This window comes from Trachurus trachurus, assembly GCF_905171665.1.
Source record: "Trachurus trachurus genome assembly, chromosome: 20".
Lineage (NCBI taxonomy): Eukaryota > Metazoa > Chordata > Actinopteri > Carangiformes > Carangidae > Trachurus > Trachurus trachurus.
Window position 1 is genome coordinate 14,183,405 of NC_139911.1, and position 27,234 is coordinate 14,210,638.

The 27,234-nt window shown below is 43.3% G+C and overlaps 1 protein-coding gene across 9 annotated transcripts in view; it reads right to left on the reverse strand.

Moving 5' to 3' along the window:
• Nucleotides 1–27,234, reverse strand: part of kiaa1217 (KIAA1217 ortholog) — a 113,143-nt gene that overhangs the window by 42,615 nt on the left and 43,294 nt on the right. For 7 of the 9 annotated variants that reach the window (XM_083995486.1, XM_083995492.1, XM_083995485.1 and 4 more), the window contains exon 2: nt 2,218–2,504. In XM_083995486.1, the coding sequence (XP_083851612.1) occupies nt 2,218–2,504 (287 nt within the window). Of the gene's footprint in view, nt 1–181; nt 318–2,217; nt 2,505–24,996; nt 25,165–27,234 lie in introns of those variants that run through there. The other 2 variants (XM_083995490.1, XM_083995489.1) reach the window with 2 other exon arrangements.

Genomic DNA, 27,234 nt, shown 5'->3' on the forward strand with positions numbered 1-27,234 from the left:
TGGAAGTTTTGCAGCACCTTGCGGGCTGGTGTGTAGCACCGAGTCGGCTATTTCACGTTGCTCAAGAGCACAGTAAGCCACGGCAATAAAAGTAGGTAGTCGCGCACTCCCCTTTCTGTTTTGAATGTGTGGGAGTGCGCTGACAGCACAACCGGACAATACATTTCCCGACAGATCTTACCTCTTATTGCCTCTGACCGGGCTTGAAACTGCCGATGAGGGGTTTTTATTCCTGTCCTTAAAGAAAAAAAAAACTTTATCTGTGTTCCCTCACGCACACAGAGCCGTGCATCCACACACTCTTCAGCTCCATTGCTTCTTCTTCTGCACAGCCGCGCTCCTGCACTCACTCAGCTCTCGAGTCAGTTCGCCTCAACAGGCACCTACACGAAAACTGAGCCCCTCCAGCGGTGACATCATGAGTCACTATGGCAACTCTGACTCCACCCCAGTCCGGAGCCGACCTTACCTGTCTGACTACCTAAATTCATAACAAACTCTTTTCCATCTTTGCTCTGTGTGTGCGCTGCACCATAAGAGCAGATGAATGTGGACTTTGCATGTGTATGAACTGCTGTTGTGGACCGTAATGCACGGACACACACGGGAGCGCATGTTGGCAAAAAGCACACATTCCAGCTGCAGCAACATAATATTATCACCCCTGATGACTGATATTACCTATGCAAATCCACAGCCTTCATGATCAGTGCAGTGAACTGAAAAAGCGCCTCATGGAAAGAGTTTGCTTTGCATGTGGGCAAGTCTGAAAAAACAGCACACAAAATCCCTCTTGCACAATGCTTCATACTATTGCCTGGAGCTCCCCTGTGGCTTGGTGCCAGTCTCACCATTACCTCAATTGTTTTGGCTACAAAGGCAGCTTGCCCCTCCTTTTTGTCTTCTCTGACCTGGAGCAAACAGGCACACAATGACCAGGTAAGTCAAATGTCCACCTCATGTTAATGACCTCTCTCTGTGCAGCCCTCCCCCCCACCATCAAGTCACCATGCTATGAAAAGCTGAGGCATGAGGAAACTTTACAAATCTCCCACAAACAACGCTGAGAAATGTATACTCTGTATGTCATGCTATAGCCTTGAATTCACAAACGTGTCAGAAAGCTAGAAGCAAGACCAGTTGTGGTGATCAAAACAGGTTTTATAGTGTATGGACACTTAAAACTGTTTGTGGTTCACATGGTTTCTTCTGCTTCACAAAAACACCACCCCACTGTTTCACAGTAGTTGTGGGAGGGAAATGTGACAGGCAAATTTATAGAACAAACTTCACTTTTAACCTGCAGCAAAAAGAATAGAGGGAGTAGTTCTGCAGTTCCACTGCTGCCTCAGTCTTCAGACAACAATAAAAATACCTGTAACTCCATGTAGACAAGAGCACTAAGAAATTCACCTGATACTGGCAACACAGAGTGATTATTTACCCGGTATGTCTTAACATGGTTGTTGGGTGGTATATATGTAAAATATAGTAGCAGAACTAAAAAAAAAGGAAAAGAATGATGATAAATTAAGTGGTTGAAACCAATATTAAAACTGCACGAATCAAGCTGAATACAAAATACAACAACCTTTTACCAGATTATACAGTTGTTAGGGTTAGCATCCATTTGGAGTTATTTCTGATCAACTATTAAATCAATTATTCACTCTACTCTTCTGTCTGTTTTGGTCTCAACTACTCTGTCAGCCATTTGTTTATAAAAACCAAAGCAAATCAATTTGTTGAAAGAAAGATGCTAAAACACTACATTGAACCAATGCAGATCGAGTCTATGTGGGTTTGTAACATATTGATAGGTGTAGCTTTACCAGTGGTGTGTACAGGAGGGGTCAATTCAACAATTGGGCCACGGGGGGCCCAATTGTTGAAAAACATGTGCTAAAGTGCCCTCTTAGGAGCCAAAACACATGTTAAAGTGCCTTCTTAGGAGCCAAAATGCGTTCTAAAGTGTCCTCTTAGGAGCCAAAATGCGTGCTAAAGTGCCCTCTTCAGAGGACGTGCTGTATGTGCCCTTTTTTTTCTTTTTGCCCCTGCCCTTCAAAAAGTCTGTGCACGCCACTGAGCTTTACATTTGTGTTTTATTTGAAATAAACAACCTAATACAGTAATAGATATATAACTAATATCATCTGAACAATGTGAGAGCTACCGGACAACAACATTCCATATAAGGGCCTCTTTAAACCCACTGACCTGCTCCCGCAGCCGCTCCTGGTGGCCCATGATCGCTGAGGCATGATGGGGGTACTTCTGCTTCAGATGCTCCAGGAAGGCCTCCCTCTTCTTGTCCATGTCTGGCGGCTGCATAGCCAGGATCTCTCGGGAGCTGCGGGCGCCCCCTAACGTGTGCCTCCGAGGGACAGTCCGACTGCCTTTGGGGTCCCCTCTTGAATGGGGCGTCCCATTTGGGGAGGCCTGTCTGCGGCTCACGTGCTCCGCGTCCTCCGGGGAGGTTACCTTCAGGTTGCTTTTGTTTTGTTCTGAGGGGACAGAGGTGACACAGAGGCAAGGGGTCAGAACACAGGCTGTGCTGATGTTTTGACATCAACAACAAGTGCGTGCACATATGTTCTGCTCCCATAGGTCATTAAAAGGGCATGTCAGAACAAATTCAAGCATATGAGACCTACAACTTCTTTAAAATGAACACTGACTCCACACTCACAAAAAGATAATAATATTTTCTACTCAAGCAACACTGAAATAAACATCTGATGTGCAGTTTGCCCAGTTCATTACATATACATGCTGTTTTACTTTTCAGCATAAATCCTCAATCTAATGTGACAGGCACAACAGTACTGATGAAAACGCTGAATTGAAACAGCTGTTCAGGCGTCTTTCCTTTTTAAAAAGCTATTGATATCCATTAATGTCGGGACACGCAAATGAGGGATAGACAGACTGACGATATCCAGAGCATCTGTGTAATGTGTATACATCCATAGCTGCACGAAATTTTGAGATTGCATAGAAACAACCAATTGCAACTGATAGAAATTAAAGAGAGATTAAAAGTATTTTTCTATTTTTGATAGTTATTGGCTCCCACTGATTCTGATGGACTTTTTGTTTTCTCATTGTTGCAAGGAGGTTCAAAGCTTTACAATAACAGTAGCACGTCTCACAAGGACACTGTGTTGTACCATCCTCACTCCTCAATCTGCAAATCTCCCCCTATTATCCCATGTGAGAACAACCGAAAAGTATTTAAGATAGATATTTGATTACAGAGCAGAATAGAGATAAAGCAAACACAGTCTCCGAGGGCATATGAGCATCTTTGCACTTTGTTATCTTGCCTTGAATCAATTAGGGCCTGGAGAATGCAATTACAATCCATCAATCTGAGAGATATCCTAAGAGAAGAGAAGAGAAGAGAAGAGAAGAGAAGAGAAGAGAAGAGAAGAGAAGAGAAGAGAAGAGAAGAGAAGAGAAGAGAAGAGAAGAGAAGAGAAGAGAAGGTGTGGACAGCAGCAAAGGAGCTGAGCTGCTCAAGTGTGAAAACAGAGGGGAAAGAGGCAATAAAGCATGCTGATCTGCTGCCTTGTTTTCAGGACAGCCAGGTAGAGCTCTAATGTGTACCTTTCAGAGGGTAATGGTGGAAACTAAAGGACCCCGTACGGAGTTCAGGTCCTCAACAGTAGAGGGAGGAAATGTCTAGTGATGTGCCACTATTTTGTGGGTGGTTTAATATGGCTTCTCTTCTTCCACTCTGAAAGCTTGAGTGCATGCTGTAAGCCACGGATGAAAAGGGAATTTCTTGTTAACCTTACAAAGACATGTTGGGACTCACAGAAGAGCTAACTTTGTAGGTTTTAACGAGGGCTAAGTTGCTGCACTGACGGGAACTCTATTCGTTCTCCTGTGTCATGAAATTTCCTCAGATTAAATTCCTCTTATGATTCACTTTTCATTGTCACCTCCAGATCCTTTGAGGGGAAACACAAAACTGCATTGATCCGTAAACAGCCGTAATTCTTGAGAAACGTCATGATCAAGCCCCGTCACCAGCACCCTCAGCCCATACCCCCACCCAACACAAGTTCAGAGCTGCAGCACGTCTCATGTACTTCCAATCCTATTTTTAACCTCCAAACACAGTTTCCCCACTGCCAGCCAAATTACACTCAGCAGACAGAACAGACTCAAACCTCCCAAGGATCTGAATTCATTTGCGGGTGGCATGTCAGAAAGCTCATTACCTTCCCCAAGTGAACAATCTTTGTCTTCATCTGCAATTTCTTCTTCCATTGCACTCTGGGATCAAAACACACACACACACACGCGCACAAACTGTGACGACGTAAGAGTCGGGCTGAGAGAACCAGCTAACTGCTTGCTTAGAGATTCCAGACGTAGCTCACGTGGAAAAGGGGGCTTGAGATAGACCCTGCCCCGCAGCCCCAGGATAGACTGGTGGGGATTTAGAAAGTCAACTGCATTCCAGGGCACAGAGCGAATAGCCCCTCACCCTTAGGCTAAAAGCTCCACTGCTGCTGTGGAGTGGTCGCAGACTGAATGTAAATGTGTGTCTTTGAGAGTATACAGAGCATTGTGAAAGAAGAGAGAGATGAGAAACACACTCTCTCCTCTTAAAATTGGACCTCAAGACTAACAGGTGTCAGTCAGACTGTTTGACGCACACACACCCACACAGGAACACACTAACACACACACACATATGAATATATGCACAGTCTGTTCTTCATCAGGATGATGTCTGCAAGCTGTCTCTTGTTTAACTCTGTCCCTGCTGTGGGGCCCACCAGACTCTAGCGTGCATCCAAATGTGTCATAACCTACTTCTGCAGCCACATCTAAACTGCTCTCAGCGTACGACAGCCAGCTAATATGTGATCGAGTTATCTGATCAACACGACAGAATAAGACAAGCAGTCAGTCCTGCGGGCAATGTTGTTTCCAATTAGGAAACCTCACGGGAGACACCACAGTCTTTCTGTTTGCTCCTGTTCCGGAGGGTTTATGAAAAGCAACACTGTCCTGTTTTGCCTGACAGTCAGCAAACACGCTCGTCGGCTTCATATATTGTGCAAACATGTCAGTGTATGCGTGTCTGTGGCCAATACGTGCATGCCTTCTTTTCAAAAGGCGGTTGGCGGGGGGAGGGAGGGAAGGGCTGCATATGTGCATGAGTTCATTTCTTTTCTTTTGCAGCTGCTGATGTAATGTGTCCCGATCTAAATGTGCAGGACGGCAGAAATTGACATACCTTAACAGGGAAATGCGAGGAGATCAATGGCCCAGTTTGTGGGCCATGTAATTGAAAGTGGTGGGGTGAGCGCATGAACAAACATAATGCAGCAGCTGACAGATAATGTCTAACATATGGAGACAAGTCAGACTTCCACCCACTCCCTGTCTGCCTTCATGCGCTCACATGTTCGGGGCACTTAGCCACGACAGGCAGACAGTTAACAGGCCGAAACACGGGGGTCAACTCATGCACTCATACTGTGGAACTGAGTTAGCTTCATGCTACGCTGGTAGCAGTTAACTATAATGTTCAATCAACCCCAGGCGTTAGATTGTAAAGAAAAGTCCCTCTCTTGTTCACAAACTTTATAAAGCTGCTTCATCTACTCCAGCATAAGTTAGTAATTTCCTGTGTTTCCCAGAAAATCCCCAGAGAACAGGCTTGAACATGTTGCATTCAGTAATAGCTATAAGAGCAGATGGTGATGGCAACAGCTATAGAATAGCAAATGTGGCATTTCGTCCTCCTCTGATAAGACTTTCTCCGGCATGATTAGTTAAAGCCGGCAGAATAGAGTCCAGAAACAGGAGCAGAGAACATTTATCTGTGTTTTCTATGCTATAAACAAGACTAAAGATTTTCTGAAAAACCTATAACATGTCATACTGATGGATACACAACAAGAAAATGTCAGATTTTTGTGTCGATTCATTTACCCTTAAATATTTCATACCATTGCGGTGGAAATAACATTTGACACGCGGCAAAGATGTGATTTGTTATCAGGGTTGCTTTTTTTTTCTTCAGCATGAAATACTTCACAGTATACAACCAACAGTTCAATCATTGCAAACTCTAATATGGTGTGAAATCTGAAACGCTGCTCGTTTCCACAGAAATGTCACGTCAATTCTTTTCCAGCCATAACAGTTAATGTCAGTGTTTCAGTGTCAAAAGTTTTCTGTCCTGACAATAACACATCATCCAGACCGACCGACCAACCAGCCCTTGTCCCTGCCAAGCCAAATTCATAATTAAAGCAGCGCCTCCAAAACCACCAATTACATCCTGTGGTCCCAACAACCTGCCTGGCTGCACTTTTACTGTCAGCGATCCAAGGCCAAAAAAATGACCTCCTTCTTTCACAGTCATAGGGATATCTATGAGTGAATTATGTCTCGCTCCGATAGCTCAAGAATGTCGCTCTCTCTTTCACAACTGCCGGTGTTGAGTAAATGATGGTCGTCTCGTTTGAAAGGCAACGTGAAACACTTGCCCGTGAACACCCAGGTCTTACGAGGAGCAGGGCCTCCTGCCGTTCACAGTTACTCTCTGGCTGTCACTTATTTATGGAGGAATGTATCCCTGTTCGGACTCCCACTCTCCCCTACTATTACTGTCCCGTAACTATGCAGTTAGATACAAAGCCCTGTTGTGTGCAGTAAAAGCAGGGCTCACAGAGCGATGCCCTGAGGACATGAATACTGATACCCAGCACTGGTCCACTGTTATCTGACATTATTTTTATCATGTAACAATTATCACAGTGGGGATATCAGATCATCTGTTCACATGGAACCAAGTTGATGTACAGACTATATTTAAATATGATTAGAATAAATTTGACTTCTAATTTGCAGCAATAATAGCGACTTTAACAAAGTATTTGGGTGAAATGATTGTGTTAGGAATGACTATTTTGGTCCATCTGTTGGTCCGCCACTTTGGTCCAGGCTGGAGTATCTCACTGACTCTTATGGATTTGCACAATATCTTCTCCAGGAAGTCATGTGTGCCATGTGACCTCGGTGATCCCCAACATTTTTCATAATATAGCACCACCAGCAGGTCAGAGTTTTCACTTCTTTGGTAAAATATCTCAACATCTACTCGGTCAATTGGCACAAAATATTTCTACACACTTTCCAAGACAGTGAATCCTGTGATCTCTTTGAATTTTCATCTAGCACCACCATGAAGCTGGCATTTCAGTTTAGAAAGGTCTTGATGGATGGACTGGTGAGTGTTGAAACAGTATGACTGTTGCTTACTGGTATCGCAATGTCATTTTCTGAGAAAAGCTATTTAAAGATTTTGGTGTACAGCGAGGTGAAATAATCGAGCCTTGTTTATTGTTAATAATCTCAGACATAAACTACAATGATGGCTTGTAAAGACAACTGTGGGCATGTTTTCTCACTCCCCTGCATCTCGCATTTAAAGAACCTTTGTTTCCCTGTCAGTTGTGCCTCCCACGTCAGACCGAGACCACCTGACTCCGTGCCCTTCACTAACTTTCTTCTGCCCACAGTCAGCACTGCACACTGGCCAAGCCTCAGTGGAGGACTAATGCTTGCATGTCTGCGGAGGTGAGCAGCTTAAAGCCCGCAGAAACGTATTTCTGCACCGACTTCTCACTGATTGCTGATCTGACAGCAGATAAACCTCTTTCTGTGGAGGTAAGTGACACCACAGTTTAAAAAAAAAAGGCCCAACAATGCAGCCTGGTCACATTTTTCACACCTTACAACACGTATGCACACAAACACAGACATCCTTGCTTCTGCAATCATATGCAGGAAATATCTGACTTCCTATCCGGGTGTCTGTTTCTCTCTGCGACTGTCATAAAAAGTGCAATTTTCAAGTCATGTCAACACTTTTAAGCTTTGCACACAATGTGAAAAACATGCTTTGTGTGAAAGTGAGAGAGGGATGTGTGGGGGTGTGAGGGCAATAGAAACCTCTCTTAAATGGAGGAATTTTACTTCTGGTTTACCCCAAGGCTGTCTGCCAAAGAAAATGGTCCACTTATGTGTCCACTAATCAGAGAGGCCTTTGTGAATAAGATGAACTTTACCCTCAGGTCCTTCCTCCAACAGGCTGTGGATGAGGGCAGCTTTGTTTTTATATGAGGTTTATTATGTGAGTTTCAGGTCAGGATGTCAGACTGTTATGATCTAGTTTTTTTTTGTTTTTTTTGTTTTTTACATTATGCTGTCTCGGAAAAAGAACCAGATTTAATGAATTCAATATGAGATGATTCAGAGATTGTTAGAGTTTCAGTATGCACCGTTGTTGTTTTCTGCTTTTCTAGCCCTACACTGCAATATCCCTCACCCTCCTTCTTCTGATCCAACCTCTCTCTTCTCCTCCGTCTATGTTTATGTGACCTACTAATTCAAGAGTGAAGTCCACGGTGACTGTGTGTGCGGTGAGAGCATTCACCCATAGCTGTGCTGTCCATCCGGCACATTGGCCCTGTCATAATGTACAACGCTACATGTTTCCTCTAATGTCTCCTCTCTGCTGCTGTCCTCACTGAATCACACAACTGTCCGTTACTACAGCGATAAAACAAACACAGCATATGAATTATACATATGAAGCTGACACATAATGTCTTGTTAGTGGCTTTGCTCCTGAGGTTTCCTTCTTCTACTTGTATTTTCTTTTCTTCTACACACACACCGACTGCAGTGTATCTTTCAATTAAGATGTGTGTGTGTGTGTATCCAGAAATCTGCACTAATATATACTGTATATGTGTGTGTGTGTGTGTGTGTGTAGTCAGAGACACAGGACCGACCAGACTCCCAGCTCTGGTGAAGCCTTATAAACACACAGAGCTGCCAACCTGACAGGCAGCTGGCCAAAAGATATGAGTTACAGACATGTGTGTGTGTGTGTGTGTGTCATCACTGGGAATAGTAGCAGTGTTGGATATAGTTGCTGTGATATCAGAACAGCAGTGGAACAGAGATTTGACAGCTTAACATTGCAAAAATAAAGGTTAAACAAAGGTTAAACACATATCCATCAAACGGGAGACTCCCAGCATAGTCAAAGCAAAGCTCCTTCCTGTAGCAGGACTCGATGAAGCATGGCAAAGTGATTTTACTGCTGCTTTACCTCCAAGTGGAATTGCTTATCCTGAGTGGGTGAGATTTGTAGATCTTTAACTCAAGTGCAGAGTTAATACCTTTCCTAATGAATGGATTACAACTTCAATTAAGTTTAACTCAGTCTCTGGAACAAGCAGTCTCTGGACAGCTACTGCCCACTTAAAAGTAGGCTAAATAATGCTGAAATCCTGGACAAAAGAAAAATCTATCTTCGTGTGTCATTTTGTTCTCTGACTTCTCAGTCTATATTATCGCTCCTTTTATGTCTTCGTCTTCCACGACTAACAATGCAAACAAGCGGAGCGGAGTCGAACAAGCGGTGCTGGCAGCCCGGGCCTGTTAGTTCTGATGCATCCCTCCCTCCAAGACAGCCAGAGGACAACTCAAACAAACAGCTTTGTTTATTGGCGAGCTCCACTCATCAGCACAACCGCCGCGCGTGTCTGCTGCCCACTCTCTGACACACATCAGCACCAGATCAATCCAAAGATAGGCTACTAACCAACTACTGCCTTCTCTTTACTCAAACATGTCGCTGCTACTTCTAAAGGTGCACTGCATTTTCCCCACACCAGGGGGTGCTGTTGAACATGCTCCAAGGATGTTGTGCAATGATCAAAAGGAAATTATACAGCTTGTGAATGTGCAACAGACAAAATAAAGAGAGTTTGTTTGTGTGTCTTCTCCATTTTTCACCATGAAACAGGCCCTAGAATATCGTCTTTGTCATTTATTAACTGAGACACTAAGTGCTGCTTAATGAACTGATGTGTTTGTTAGTGTGTCTGTGTTTGCAATTATGCATGTGTGTGTGTGTGTGTGTGTTTTCGCACACATATGCACATGTTTGCCGGCAAACCCCAGCAGTGTGCACACTTCATTAACTCGTGGCCAGAGTAGGTGTAAGTAACCTAGCCACCGGCTCAGATGTCTGCTGGTCTCCCGTGACAACCGTCTCTGGGCCAACAGTGAGGCCGGTGGCGTCCTGAGGGGGAGGGACGCAGAGATGCTGAGAACAGCTGCAGCTGGGAGCAAAGACATGCACCCAGGAGCCGGAGAGGAAGGAATCTTCTCCTCTGGCCCAGAGGACGTTTCTCTTTATAAAACTGACTCACGCTGCGTTGACCACTGCAACCTCCCGACAACCAGAATCACCCTGAAGAGATCCAATCTGAAATCTCTGGCTGGATGAAAGATAACAGCGCACTCACTGAGAAAGAAAAATATTTCATCTCAGTTAATTTAATCACACCAAATCCCCAATGTGAGTGACTCATTTGTTTAACGGCCTACCAAGTGTCGCTGGGGCTGGGTATGATCTGGAAATTTATAACACTGGTGCTGATTCAATATCTGAGCTTCAGAATTCAGAATTACACTTTGTGCCAGACAGTTATTACATCAGATTTAGTCCACCCTCGATGATAAAAGGGCTGGGAATTTATGTAAAGAAAAAAATGCTTCTCTATAACTCAGCACGACAAAAATCTATGCATGCTGTTGTGTTTGTGTAGCAGCTGACGCATGGGGTGCTCCATCACAATCCTACATTGTGAGTTTTATGTTGACAAGAGGATGCGTCATCTCTCTGCTCATGAGATGATTATTTCACTGTGGACATCAGATCTGCCTACAGCGGTTTCACTGCAGATCGTCCGTCAGCCTGTGTTGCCCGAGTATTGCAACAGGAGCTCGACAAAGTGAGAGCAAACTCTCAGGCCTCTCCCTAACTGCTTGTTTATAAGATATCTCTTATCTGTTCTGGCGAGTTTTCCCTCGTCAACAGATTCATAAACAGTTACACGGAGCAGATATGCTTTTGCGATATCAACATAAAAAAAAAACACAAACACACAAGCACGACTGAAGTAAATAAATGATATGGCTCGCTACGCACAGACAGGCCTAGACATTGAAGGAAGCACCTGCGCTCCTTATCTGCTTGTAATCAGATTGAGTAGGAGACATTTAAAGACAGCTGTGGATGAAGACACACTAAGGGGCGAGGCAAATTAAATCCACATCAGTCCCCTTTACTGCAGCAAGTTCACTGTGCAAGGCTGTACATGGCTTCTATTTAAATATGACTTGCAATATGCCTGCTCTCTCACAAGTTTATTAAAAAATGATTGCGCTGCAATTGACTCTCTTCATAGTGATAAGCTGCTTAGGGCCTAGACTTTTAGAGCCAGTCAATCATGTGTTCCTTCACTTTCCCTCTCTGCACTGCGTATCTCTTCTGCTCCCTCTTTTTCTCCGCATGCTAGCACGGCCTAACCAGCGTAGACCTAAAGCTCATTACAACCCAGCAGCTCCACTGAATGAGTGAAAAGTTTAAAATGAAATGCACCGCTAAATCAAATAATACCAAATCAGCATTTGTCATGCGGCAAATTAACTAGGTGATATGAGCCTTGAGGATAAAGATGCATTGTTTTAAAATGTACCACTCACACCGCTTGAAAGCTTAGATCACTTTATGTTCTTGTGTCTACATCTGTGTGTCTCTGCATCAGAGCTGATGAGGCTGACTGGGTCCATGAGGTCCTGCTTTGGATATGCGAGAGCTGCTGGAGCTGATAAGTGATGCAGGTGGTGGAAGGATGTGAAAAAAGGCTGCGGACAGGGAGCCACTCTGAGAATCCTGGGAAGACTTGGTGCTTCTGTCCCCGTCTTTATCTGTGAAACCTGCTGTGTGGTGGCGTCCATGTGTCTATGGCTGTGTGTCCTGTCCGGGTGAGTCAGTGGGTGGATTGCATCCAAGCTTAAGGCTCTGTGGAGCAGAAGTGGCTGAGACTGGAACGTTTGTGACTATGGACCAGCTTGGCCAGACACAGGAGAAAGTGCCATAATGCATAAAGAGTGCATAAACTAAAATGGTTTAGGCATAAATGCATTCCTTTCCCCCCCAAGGCTTTCTGTAAAAAAAATAGCAATCTTACAGCTCAGTCCACTTAGAATAGGCCAGGGTATGTAAATAAGTTGCAAGAGGAGATTTCTTAAAGGAATCACAAGAATGCAGGTGACCAACTTTGAGGGGAAGTAAGTGCAAAAACAACACGAGCTTTATTACAGTGTGGTTGCAGCAATGGAAATGTTGCAGCTTTCCCATGGGACAGGAGGAGAAAAAGTGAGCGCCTGCAAAGTTTAATAGCTGCACAACGGTGAGGTTATAATGTGCAGACAGACAGGGATCAGGTCACGGGGTGTATGGATGGGAGAGGAGCTTCCTTGTCTGCACATTGTGACTGATTTTACCACATGAAATACGATCCTCCTATGCTTTAATCAGTTTTTCTGCAACAGTTGTGATTTCTTTTCCTTTTTTTTTTATATTTTAAACCTAATTTAATATTATACTGAATGACTCAACTGTTCCCGTCTGTAGCACACCAAGGTAATTTAACAGTCTGTTAGAATAAAAATCTGTTTTGGGAAGGAACATGCAAGGTAGGGCATCGAGACTGGTAATTATTGCGGAGACAGCTAATGTCACAATGGCTCTGACTTCTATTTTAATACAAGAGATCCAATGACTATGTGTCGTGTGTTGCTTGTGCTGAAGAGCAAATAGAAAATTCTTACTTAGCCCAACAGTTCAGTGTGATTTTGCACTTTGTGTTTGGTTTTTATGACCACCAACTTTACTGTTTTGGAATCTCTTCACTCTCATTGCTTCTAGTTCCCAGACACAGCAAGGAGCTGTTTTCACTGGGAAAAAAAGGCTCTGATAAACCAACTGTAAGCTCCCAACTCTCAGCAGCAAACACAGGAAGCAAAGTTAACAGCTAGCTAGCGGACACAGTGGAGCATTTAGCAGCTAAAGAGACTTATATTCCCTTTAGCAGTTGGCGGAGACCGTTAAAAGTTAAGCCAAGTGTCCAAACTCATGACTCTAAATGCTAATTTGCCCTGCATTTGCTGAATGAGTAATTCAGCTACTTTTTATGGTTCGTAATACCAACTATATAATGAGATAATGTCAATATTATGCTTAAAACTGGTTGTGCAGGGACCTGCAAATAAAAAAAAAATTGTTAATGTAGGTTTAAATGTGAGTTGTATAGAAATGTAATGTATGTGATGACAATATTATGATGTTTTTATTTTTAGCACCAGACAAAATACAACAATTTAATAATAATGATAATGACCAATGAGATACACAATTACTGAACTCAAATGAATGTATTACTTATTCAGTGCTAATGTATTATTCACTTGAACACAGAAAAAAGTAAATATTATTTCCATTTGCTATCAGCACTCTTATTATGTATTTTTGAATGTCTCCAAAAAACTGAACTAAAAAAAAAAGAGAGAAATTTTGTCTCGAGTGTATTACCCATTATCATTAAGGTTAAACACTGTGCTTGTGATTTTATTCTGATAGATTGGCACAAAAAATATCTCATGAAGTGGTAATCCAAATGATCTCAAGAATGAAAACTAACACATGTACTGTCTGTATTAGTCCTTGTCCATCAATATACAGTACAGTATGTGTCTAACTGAAGTCCATTTACCTGCTCACTGTAAGGCTATCTATCTGTCTGTGTATAATTTCTTGGCTTAGCATGCAGGCAAGTATATTTTAAACAGTGTGTTATATGCATGTAAAACACTGATACTGAAATTGATGAGGAAACCGTTTCCATCCTTAAAGACAACAAAAATAAAAGTCCCACTGGTATGGCCTCCCTGGTTTGAAATGGATGCTGGACACTGCATGTCCTGTAACAAACATGGTAAACAGAAACTGGCCTATTCATGTGGACAGGCACAAAGCAGTTCCTTCATGTGCTATTAGGTTAGTTAAATGCTAATTCTCTTTGGGCTATATTTACATGGGCTCTGTCCTCCCAGGGAGAGTCAGCTCTGCTTACCCTTTGCTCTGCGGCCGCAGCATGAGCAGGTCGGAAATATACTTGCCATCAGTCTAAAAATAACCTCAGGAAAAAGCGCACATGACACAAGGCTTTGTGACTTCAGAGGAGGAAAAGACATTTTCAGGGATCCTACTATTTCAGCCTCAGGAGCTGGCCAGACCCTACCAGCCCCGAGCCCTCTGATTGGTTATTAATGACATCATCCCCAGGGCCAGCCCCCACCCTCCTCTCCTTCCCATCCCGACGATGTCATCAGTGCTGAAGCATCTCAGTGATGTAATGCAGGGAGGGCCATGACAAGCACTCAAGAAGCACCCCGTCTTTCTTCCCCTGCTTTTCTCCTCAAGTTTCTTTTTTCCCCATTCCTCTCTCCATCTCCAGCTTTTCATTACGCCCTTTGCTGCTCATCAGCTGTATCCAGATAAAAATCCCTTCCCACCTGTTTATTAGTGCTTAAACATAGGGCATAGAGATTTGCAGTTAAGCCCAGAGCTATTAAGAGCTCTTAAATGGCTTCTAAAAAGACTCAGAGAAATGACAGAAGGAGAGCATTTACATTTCCTAATCCTGTCTGTGTCCTGCAGCTGTAATTAAAATATGGATCAGAGATCATGCCCATTTTTTCCCACAGGGTATAAGCTAAGACATGAAAATACAGGTAGGCATTACGTCATTAAATTCTAGTTTTTTACTGCTCTGGATTAAGAGTCCAGCACTGTTCTGTACATACACAAACACAGACTGAGGGTTATGAGATAACTTTCACTACCAACAAGTCATCAAAAGAGGCACACAAGAACACGCAAATGTGTAGTCAAACATCTGTGCATTAAATCAGTTTGTTCACATTTGATTTATTCAGACCATTTCATCTTTTTTTGGCTAGGCCCTCACATCTGTTTTTTAATCACAGTTTGTAAGTGTGTGTGTGTACGTACACGTCCTGGGCAAACATCCAGAGCTCAAGCGGATTAGTGAGGGGACTCTACCCTGATCAAAGCAGAACAGAATCCAGCTTACTGGGACATACTGTGTAACACATAACCCCCCCCTTGGAAATGATACTGTACATGCTGCAAACCCTTAGACCACCAACTGCAATGCAGTATAGACTCTTAAAAGGCAAATGTTTGGATTTGTATGTCCTATCTGTCAAAAGGGGAAAAAAAGCTCCCTTAAAGCTGGAAATCAGGGAACAAACCATCAAACTACGTGTTGTTCTCCAGGGTGAAGTACACAGCTGCTCCACAGAAACCATTGTGTTTATTAGCCCAAGGAGAATTAGCTTGTTTCTGGATAAACATGTAGAGAACAAGTACTGATCTCCCCCTGATGATATGGGTAGATATTTTTTGGTTCAGAGTTTACAACAACAGAATAACAAAATTATTTCAAGGGCCAGTCAAATAGAAAATATAATGTATTGACCCCTTGCACGTGACGTCACGTTCCACTCGCGATAGCTCCGGACGCCATGATGGACGGCAAAAGAACAGTGAACGTCAATGTAATTGAATGGGCGCGTTATAGTTTTGTGACATACCGTGGTTGTAGGGTTTCCCCTCCTTTTCCACTGAGCTGGTTCCAGTGCTGGTTCGGAGCTCGAGCCTGACTAGCACCGGTTCTTTGCTTTTCCACCGCTTAAAAACCGGATATTGGTTCTTAAAACTGGTCTGAAGCACCAACTCCTTGCTGGGCTAGAGCTAAGAACCAGGGCTGGCCACTGGCAGCGGGGTTACATGAACAACAGGACCAGTGCGAAGATATACAGACACGTTATCGATGCCATTATAAGTTAGTTTATCTACAGTGTATAGTCGATGTAAACACAGTTGAAGCTAACTAGCTGAGCTACATGCTGTGGCTAACAACAGCTAACGCTCGTAGTAAACATAGCACCGTCACAACGTAGTTGCCGCCGTCGGATCGCGCCGATTACAACGAAGACGGCTTCCCGTTTTCTTTTATTTTTCAGCCGGCTTTAATCAGAGAATGATCACTAATTATACAGACGTCGGGTCAGGTCTTCAACACCCACGGGTCGGACCAGGTTTTACTTTCCAGGTCTGTTAACTGTAGTTAGCAGCAGCAAAGACAGCAGCAGCTGCTGTATGGGGAGTGTGGCACTGACTGACGTTAACTCCTTAGCAGTGGAAAAAGCACAGAAAACTGAGATATTCTACGGTGAATAACAAAAAAACAAACGGATTATTGCAACGGGTGTGTAGATATTCTATTTAAAATAAGTGATAATGCTGTAAGGTTGTAGTGTGAAGTGATCGAGCCACATTGTTGGACGGCACCCATACAGTCAGTCCATAGACAGTACATTATCACTGAGCACTTTCTGCCGTCCGTCATGGCGTCGCCTCTCGCGTAACGTTCTAATTGTGACGTAGCTGCAAGGGGTCAATATAACACAGTGGAATAGGCAGAATAAACACAACACAACTTTCCTTTCTATCCTGTCTGAAAAACAACCAGATTGGATGTCTGTGCTTCCCATCATTAAGTTTTGTTTTTAGGTGACCTCTGGTGTCTGTGGTAACTCTGCTGGGAGTAAGAGAGGAAGTCAGGAGTTGAATAGCCGAGAGAGTGACATGTAGTTTGCTTTAAGGTGGACTTTCCATGACTGTTCCACGATCTAAAACTTGTGTTCAGGAATATCCTGTACACTTCCCAATGGTGTACTCCGATTAGCTGTATTATGGTAACCATAATGCTGAAGGTCCGGTACGCCTGCTACTGGTACCTTTTTGTGGGTTGGATCTGAAGGTATTGTTAGGGGTAGGGGTTGTTCTATGAATGTTGGCTTTAAACAGGATGGAGACTCATTTTGAGATTAAACTTGATCTAATTAATATTCTCTGTGAACACTGGATAAAGTTACAATGAATAATGTGGAAGGAATTCCCTTAAATTCCATAGTAAAGAGTCGTTCAGCCAACTGTTTTGGTTTTACGACAAATACATTGACTTTTTATTTTAGTTTCACTGCTTTAATCCATCTAGTTTAACCAATGGTGAACCCACCATCCATCACCTGCCCAGGCCTCACTGGTTAGAAATCATCTGGTGAACATGGTGTGGATATTTCCCTCACGAGTTGGTGGACACCACACCAGCTAAATCGGAGTGAATATCGGCTTTGTATTTGATAAATGGCACAAAGATCTGATAGAAAATCAATGCTTATGTTGCTCTGTGTCTTCCCGATGTGTAAGTAAACAACTGTGAGCTAAAACAGTCACTATATCAACTTGTAGAAGTGACCTCAGTGTTGTGTTTACAGCTTGTTGTGCTGCCCCCAAGTGGCCTAACTAAACTTTGATTGGCATCATGTTTGGCATTATGATCCATACAAGTGAAAACAATGCGTAGATTATACACATACATGACTCACATGCGCATAAAGCCTTGGTGCACAACTGCAGAGAAGCTAAGCCTCAGAGTTCTGTCACAGTTATTGGTTGACCCTAATTGGGGCCCGTTGATACCAAGTAAGACATGCATTATGGATGCACTCCCAGTAAATTCAGATCGAGATAGTGACTGTAATTAAGTCATTCTCCAGCTCCACAGAGAATCCTCCATCAAACTGTCTGAGCTTGACTGAGAGAGCAAATGGGATGTGTCTGAGTCTAATAATAAAAAGCCTCCTCAGCCATGTCTGGGATCTGCCAGACTGAGAAGATACTGAACAGAGTTTGGCTAAATTAACAGCAAGCTTTAACCCAGGGTATGAATTAGTATCTTAATGTGTGAAAAAGGCTCATGTGTGGCTGATTCCTCTTTCGAATGGCTCATTCTGTGTGAACGGCAGCCCACAGGTTAGACAGACAGCACACCATACTTCAGTGCAGCTGCACTTGCACACACATGCAGATAGTTGACATGGTATTCGACTCCTTCCCTCAGCTTCATTACGTACGTAGTGAGATGGTTATATTGAAATGCCTCTGTGGCTGACCACTGTCATCCACTACCTAATGGCTTTAGCATGTGCCTAGCAGCCCATTGGCTCCAGCGGTCTCCGATCTTGGAAAGCTGAAATGAAGCGGGGCATTGTTGTGCCGCTGCCGGATGAGGATACGCACTCTTGTGAAAGGAGAACCTGAAGGGAAGGAAACTTCGAAACAAAGTGCTAAGAAAAGCTGATAAAGGGCACAAGGGACGGAAACGTGTGTGTTGGTATGTAGGTGAATGTGTGTGTTAAGGGGCAGTTTCCCCTCTTCCTGCCATTATGAAAACGAATGGAAATGCTCAGAAGTTCGTGGAATGTTCTGTGGCCTTGAATTTTAGGTAGGCGCAGAGTGGGATCTTGGGGGAATGGAAAATCCAAGCAAACCAATTACTAGCCGTAGTTTCCCCCTATTTTATGGGGAATGTAATGATAGACTGGTAAACCATATGACTGCTCCATAATGTCGATATTATCTGTAAAGATAAGCTTTAAAATATAGAGTTTCTCATCTCGTCTTATGAAGGGGCTTTTAAGCTAAAAACTCAAACCAGAACCGTGTCACTACTGGGCAAGCTAAAATGGAAAATACCTAAGACCTATTATATTTTCAGCCTTAAAGACTGTTTAAATATTACTAAACTATTTTCACACCAGGGACATTTTTAGCCTTTATTAACACTGGCAGTACCACAGAAACTCATTCAGGAGACTGAGGTGGAGTAGAAAAGTAAAAGACCTGCTCCAACATTGAAAATGTCAGGTTTTACAAGATGACTTTCATTACACTGGTTGGAGCAGAGGGCAGAATAGCTCAATGGAACTGGAGTGCAGTCAGGGCCAGAAGATCTAGAGATAAAAAGGCTAATATATATTTTAAAAAAAAAGCGAAATGGAAAAAATGCGTCAATCATTTATTTAGACCTGTAACTGAAAAGATTTGTATTTCAAGAGGCACATTTAAGGCATGTATTGCACCTTGTATTCTATATTATCAACAAATGTCATCGACATTTAAGACTTAAAACAAGAATACATTGATTGAAAACCAAAACAAAAGTTGCCTTTATAGCCAAAGTCGTGTTTAGTTGTTGGTATCATCAACAACTGTTGTCCAAAATCTACACACTGCTGCACTGCATGACATGTTACTCCATTCTGATGAACATCGGCTCTGTGGTTTATTTCAAGTCACTCCTTCATACACTGACCTGAGGCTGTAAATACTAGCAAGGACACAAAATCTATGACTGAACTTAGTCCCCAACAAATATACTCTTTACCCCTGTTACCCCTGAGTAATGTTTGCTCCAAAACTCCAGTGACACGTTCAGGGGGAATGAAGGAGCTTTGTGGCTGAGAGCTGAGAGGCATGCTGGGTAAGCAAGAAAGTATCAAGAAAATGTCTTTGGTTTCGGTCTTTTCCTGGGTCTCGTTAAGAAAAATATTCAACATTGCCAACAGTATCCTTTAATAACTAAGAGTCTGTTTGTGGAGCTGTAATGTGCATTACGAATCAAATCAAACTGGTAGATGAATCCACGTAATGAACAAATTGAAAGTTTGGTTTTGCAAGTTCATAAAGCTGTAAGCATCTGTGCCAGAGAGCATTATAATCCATCCAACAGTTATATTTATATTTCATTCCAATCCACAAATGTCAGCCTGATGGTGCCACTGCAGAAAATGTCATTAGGCTTCATCATTCGGGTGCTATGGGTATATGCACCGTATTTCAAGGCAATACTCTAAAGGTATTGGGCTCAAAACTAAACAACCTCACAGCGTCAAAAGAGGAACAAGATAGGGAATTATCAAAACCTGGACTCATAATATCTGGCACAAGATTTCCTGTGCAAAATTTCATGGCAATCCATTACAGAGCCGCTGAGATATTTCAGTCTCGATCAAAGTGACGCACCAATCGACTTTAGCCCCGAAACTTCACCGCCACCCAATGCTGAGTCGATCACATGTGACAAAATCTGTCCTCGACTGCAACGTGGATTTGAAGTTAAGAAGCGTCACACTCGTATAATCCTGCTACTACTTAAATAAAGTCCTCAGAGTGTACAGACATGATTCCGTGACTTCACCTATCCATATACAAATATAGTGCAAATATAGCAACTCTCTCTCTCTCCGTGTATCTGTCACTGCATTTAGCCTGAAATGGTTTTATTTGATACTCATTAAACTGCTCTGCTGGGCCTCTTTCCAGTGTTTACATGGTGCCGTCTATTTATCAGTCAGAGCAGGAAGGAGTTCTCCAAACAGACCATGCAGAGATAGAAGACAGGTTTCCTCAAAAACTTCCAACTCCGGGAGCTCAGGTAGCTGCTGCTGCTGCTCCTAGAATAGCCCCAGCTTAACCAAAACATCCTGTGTGTCACAGGATTTGCAGGAATATTTTCAGAGACGGGAATTGTGGCTAAACGAGAGTGTATTGAGTTTGTCAGGCAGAAGGGGACGGGTGGGTGGGGGAGGGTGGATTATTATGAAATCATGCCAAGATAATGAGTCATTAGCAGAGCGGTCAATTTGGTCGATAGAAAACATAAAAAAAGGCAACATCTGAGGAAAAAGGGCAGGACACAGCAGGATGTTAGGGACTCGGGACAGAAGTCTCATCCATATTTATTGGGATTAAGGCAGCTTTAATACTCAACTTTTTCTTAATTAACAGCATTTTATGAGGACAGAAAACCTTGAGTGCTTTATTAAGAAGAATGAATGACGTCAGCAGATAGAGTTTTACAGGCCTGACACATAAGGGCATTTTCTAGGGTGCTAATTGGAACCAAATTATAATTATCAGCGCTTTTTTTTCTTTCTTTCTTTTTTTTTTTTTACATCTAATCTTCCCTGTGACATAAATCTTGCTTAATTTTTCTGTCCTGATTAATTTACTTAGAGGGCAGGCTGACAAAAACAGTCATAGAAAACCACACAAGTCCCTTTTTATGTGGACACAAAGCTTGTCAGTCCCTGGACAAAAACAGCCCTGGTATGTTCTTGTGTGTTACGGGAGGAAGCACGTCAAACCAAAACGCCAGATGACAGGGAGAGGGAGGAGGGATGTTTACACTGGGGGGAAAAACAGAGCTCGGGGGGTTAATAGCGACTGAAGAGTGTCAGTGTCTGCTTGAGCCTCTCCCGCCTCCGTCTGAGTCTGTGGGTGGAGAACATTTGTCTTACCCCCACATTCTCATCATTGCCAAAGAAAGAGGAGATGGTCAAACAAATGACTTCACTGAAAAGGTGGAGTCACTAAAGAGGGAGGAGAACACAAACGTCAAGAGTGGAAGGATGGGACATTGGTTTTTAAACCTTTGTGTCAGCTGAATAAGGAAGTTTAACAAGACTGGGAAAACTTCTATTAAGATTTTATTCTGTATATAATTATGCCCAGTTACCAGATGTTTTATAGTTGTATAGTTGACTCTTAGACCACTGATTTCTTTTGATCTCTGCAGAGGGACCTACATAAAAATCTAATTTGGCGAATTTTACATCAACTGCACCAGCATCCGACATCACGACGGGAGGCAAGATTTCCCTCAGTGGATAATCCTTGTCACGGCAAAGCCTTCAGCAATGACTGCAATGAAACTCAAAGGTCTAACATAAGCCTCTGCCAACACAATACAACACAACAACATCAGGGAAACATCTGCAATATCGCTTTTTGTGCGACTCTGCAGGACAAATAGAAAACTCCTTTGTATCTGGCTGAATCCGTTCCTCTCTCTGCTTTCGATTTCTTCCAGCGGTGAGAAAGAAATCATTTCCTCTTGGTACAATTATGACTATCAAATAAAAAGGGCATGGAGAAAAAAAAACGGAGAAGTCTGACGCTAATGAATCGTTATTGGCTGAACTACAAATCTCTGCCCTATTAAATCATTTTCTGCTGGTCTGTCACATTTGTCTGTACGAGTCATTAAAACGTAGCTGTGATAGAAAGTCACTGCACTTACACTCAGTAGAGACTCTGAGAGTCTATTTGTAATAGAAATGCCTTATCCATTGGGCTTATATAAGGTGTTTAAATACTGTACACTTCTTACCTATATTAAAGAAATAAAAGCTTTTTAAAGAGCGTCTTTCTGCTCCTCTGAATATTCTTTGGCTCAAAATGAGGTTAACTTACATCGGGTAGAAGTCAATTAATGTGGTCGAGATTTGGGCAGATTATACCTTGCTATCATCCCGACCTCTATTAGACCCAAGTTGTTTTGGCCATATGGACAGCTTCTGGACTAAGCCACTGAAGCGATAGAAAATCTTCCTGGAGGACGAGATCAGCTGTTTGCAGCTAATTGAGAATATAATTTGCCACAAGCAGAATCTGGAAACGTATTATGTTAACATGATACCAGCAGTGGGCACTTCACTGTCCCTGACTCTGTGAAGGAAATCAAGATTCATTTAAACCTTAAAACAAAGATGCAGCCAGTGATGAACTAAGTATAAAGAAATGGTTTCATTCTAAAGGGTTAGTTCACTTAAACTGAAAATAACAAGGGTGAAAGTTAATTACTAAACAAAACAAAAAAAATCACTATTCCGGGGCTTTCAGTCATATTTCATGGCTTTCATGAACGTTAAAAGAAACAAATCAACAGCTTTAGCAACCATGAAAATTAGGCCTGTATCAGCTAATCTCTGCTATTTGAGTAAATCTTTGATAATGATACGTCAAAGGATAAATAAGCATCATTTGTGTCTATACAAACACACTGAGAAGCTTCATGAGGTGGGAATGTTTTATCATCTCAACCAGGAGCTGAAATGAAAGCCCTGTAATGAGGTTTGATCAAACCTTGAAGCTCAATGAGACGTGGCGCGGTTTTGGCGCGGGCCCAACGAGGAATGACAGTGCAGACGGCTCGCTGGAGGAACACCTGGCCAGACCTCCTCCCTCCCCCCCTCTGGCCTTGGCGCCGCTCGGCCACATGCCACCGGCCCAGGTGTGTTTCCACCGTGCTCAATGTCCCGTGGCAGCCATCAAACTCCACCGCTTCAGATTTGCATCGGCTAATACATATGGCACAGGTTAGCGCTTGATCTCCTGCGCGGATCCTGATACGATCTGTTATGTCTGGACACTGATGCAACAGAGTATTCCAGCCAGGTAATCTAGTGGTCAAGACGTAACCTTAGCGTCCTATAATGCTATCAGACAAATGGAGGCATATGGTCAGGAGCTACTGTGTGCCTTTGCTTGTAAAACAAAACTGCCAAAATCACTGCTCCTCATATGCTAGCACTTAGACAAATAGCTTGGCTGAATTAAACTGGCAGTCAAAACACTGCCTTTAATAACAGTTTCCTCTGGTCTTGTGAGAAACAGACAACTTGCAACATCAGCACAGCACAGAGAAAACTTGTGAGAGACAAGCCCTAACGCTGTCAAAAGACCGGAACGAGTGATGAAGGATGAGGTTCGGGGGCTCTGGAAGGGGCGCAAGGGTGCAGGCTCATTTGTCTTTCTGACGAGACGCTCCCTTCCGACCAGTTTACCTTCCCTCCCAGCAGGGGAAGTGAAGTTGATATACTCATCTCCGAAAAGACACAACAAATCACATCTATCACTGAACAACTCAGTAGTAAAAAAGAAATAGGGTTTTTATAAATTTATAGGATGAGAAATACTCCAGAATTAAATACGGAGCTCCAAAAGTGGCTTTAGTGTGTTGCCTGAGAATGCTACTTAGTTTATATCCAATGCAAAAAGACAATTTACAAGAAAAAACAGATTTTGTGTTGCTTTTAATTAATATTTGTTGGATTTATCTGGATTTCTAGCTTTTTGATGGTGATAAAAACACATTTAAACCAGGTTTTACACCAAGTGTGGCGCATATTATGCACTTACGTGTGAATAGCTGTGAAATTAACTTTAATTTTTTTCCATTTGCCTGCTGTGGCAGAGCAGCTTTCTCCAGATGCAAATCTACTCAACAGTGGAAAAAGTCAAAGCAATTCCGCCAGGTCTGGAAAGCTCCAGACAGGAAAATATACTTAAAGACAGTAAAATACTATTTTATTAGCAGTTTAGTGACAAGCAAGAGACATAGGAGGCACCAACAGGCAAAATGCTCGGATAAAAAGAGATCAAACTTTAGTCCAGTTTGCTGCTCAGGCTAGTTAAAGGATCTAAGTGAGGATCTACATCTTTGAAGTTCCACAGTGACACTGATGTTGACTTTCAGAGGGGTGCAGCATCTCCCCGGTGGGAAAATTTTGCAATGCATTTGATCCAGAGAGCAGACAGAACCTTACATGGCTAAAGCTAGAGTAAATCTGATCCACAATCAGCTATATTTCCATCCACAGATGTCATTCCTCTGTGTTCTCATCTGATTAAGAAGCAAGCAGCAAAAAGACTGACAAGAGTTTCTGTGCAGGGACTGAATCTGAGACAGTTACTCTAATGTAAGTTTGTCCAAGGACTCTGTGTTGTGAAAGTGACCGTGCTGTTTTCAAGTTCAGCCTCTCACGGTTTGACCCCTCACCACTCTCCTTCTTCTCCCCCATCAGCTTAATTAGACACAGCCACACACACATTAGATGGTCCCCTTTTTGCTTCACTTTCTGAATGGCTGGCTGCAGTTCAAGGCACCACAAAAAAGAAAAAAAAAAGAAAAAAACTGCTATGCAAAACAAGCAGCTTTCAGATCCGGGGGGAACCATCAGAAAACAGCACACACATTAAAAGCAGTATAGCGGATACCATTCAAATACCCTCTGGAATTCAATATGATGTTGCGTGCAGTAATAAAAACAAGCTTCCACCCAAGTCATACAAGGATATTTGTGTTAAAGCGATTCAATCTGAATCCTCAGAGGGAAGAGACTGAAGAAACTGGGTGTTGTTTGTGCTCACATGAGCATCTGCGCATTCTGAAGTCAACATCTGTATGAGAGAGAGAGAGAGAGACAGAGAGAGAGACAGAGAGGGTGTGTGTCCTTGCATGAGATGCAGCCACTCACCTTTATTTGCTGGCTCTCTGCGATACAGTACGTCCTGATGGGGCGGAGGGGGGGTGGGAAGAAGCCAAAGCAAAGTAAAGTCTTGGACGCAACCAGAGTGGCACAAACTAACTAACACACCGTCGCAGTCCCCAAACTTTTCGCTCTCTCCCAGCAAGATCTGCACACTTCCCCTGTTCCCCCTCCCTCCTTTCTCTCTCTGCCTCTCCCTCTCTCCCTCTCTCTTACTTCAGCACTTCCTGGGCTGCTGTTCATGCTCCAATCAGGCCATCCAAGAAACTACCGCTACCCCTCCGCCCCCACCTCTCTCTCAGCCAACAGCCATTGTTTGGCAGAGGCATGTCACATGTAGATGTCCCTGTGTGTGTGTGTGTGTGTGTGTTCCCTCTTGACTAAGGTTTTTTAACCTCTCGCCACCACTCGGAGAGTCTGGCTCGCCTCAATCTTCAGAAGAAGAACAAGGGAGAAGCAGACCACAAGCTGAAGGAGTGATGGTGGAGGGAGGATGGGTGCGAGGCTGGTATTGGGCTGAAGGAAAACACATGGAGGGGGCTTCCTGCTTGAATGTCCCTGAGACAGATACACTTTTTTTCAGGCATGGGGGGAAAAGAGGGGGTAGAAGCGTTGAGTAAAAAAGGGTCGGGGGTGTGTCTGGAACTTTCTCTCCAAATCCAACAGCTTGTTGTTACAAACCGCAATGAGGCTCAGCCCATCGTAGCCCCCAGAGAGCCTCAGAGCGCTCTCTCTCTCCAAAACAAGGCGCCTTTCCCATAGTCTGCCAAACGTTTTCACCATGATACCTCAGCCCCTTCTTCCCAAAGCCCCAACCTCTAATTCTATGAGTTTCGCTATAAGCTGGCCAAATGCAGCCGTGCCAGCTCTTTCCAGGCTTTTAGGGTGAAAAAAAAGAGGGGGAGGGGGCAGGGGTGGAGGTGTGATGTGTGTGTGTGAGGTTGGGGTTGCAGGATAGTGTGAGGTGAAAGGTGACATGTGGGAGGAGGCAGGTTTGACAGGAGAACACTGAGGCTTTTGTTGGTGTTGTTAACAGTTCCATCATCGCGTGATGGTAACACCTTGTGGGCTGTGGAAGAGTTTAGGCCAACTCCAGCACAGTGCTGCTAATACTTAAAACATGTGTCACTCCTTCAAAAGTTAAAGCTATCAGAACAAAAAAAAAATCCTGAATTCAGAATTTGAGCGGTGAATGGGTGTCCTCTGGATAAATTAAGATGAAGGGGAGTGTGGTAGGTCAGAGTTGAACCAGTGGATGCTTAAAAAATGACAGTAGCATTTGTTTTCTGCTCCAAATAAGTTCTGGGAATTTACCAACTCCTGTATATGAAGCACCTCTCCTCCGCCACGGAAGATATAAACACTTCACAGCCTGTGTCATGTCTTCATGATGACTAAACTGAAGTCGATGAGTAAAATCCTCTATAACTGTCTGACTGCTTCCATTTCTTGTCTGCATCTGACTTAGCGTCACTCCAAGAGCTCAGCTATGAAAATGAGACTCAATTTGTAATGAACTGGAATTATCCTTTTTGCTACTGTGTTGGAGTCCAGGCTTGAAATGAACAGACTGAGCCTCTCTCTCTCTCTCTCTCTTCTCGCCTTTTTCTTCCAGACGCTGTGCTCGGCTCTCCTCTCCTCTCCTCTAACCTCTCCTTTCTCCTCAGCTGAATGCGAGTCTTTCAGCCGGTCAGCCGAGCCACACGGGCAAGGCCGGGGGATGCCTGCGTGCCAGGTTGAACTCAGGAAACATTCATCTTGTTGTTTAGTCTGGGCACCATGTGTTAGAAGCGAGGAGGCCGCAGCCCCCCCTCTTCCATCCTCCCACTCTTCTTGTGCATGCAACCACAGAAAGCCCCCCCCACACACACATATACACACATACACACCGACAGACATGATCTGGACATTCATGACTGCGGTTCATTGTTTAAGGGCTCGGATGCACAAAACGAGTAAACTTCAAAGCAGCAGTTGGTACAAAGACGAAGAACGAAAAAAAAAAGCGTCCATGTGAAAAGAAAAAATGTGCTCCGTCACTCCCTTTGCAGCTCAGGTGTGCTGCCGGCAATAAAGCCTTTGTGCATCAGCATCTATTTCTTATGCTGCTTTAATCACATAATAAAGAATTCGAGAGATGTTGACTCAGAGTGTGGAGTCATTTATGGAGCTGATAACAGGATGCAGGTGCAGTGAGGTGTATAGAGTGCAGGATTTATGGATAAC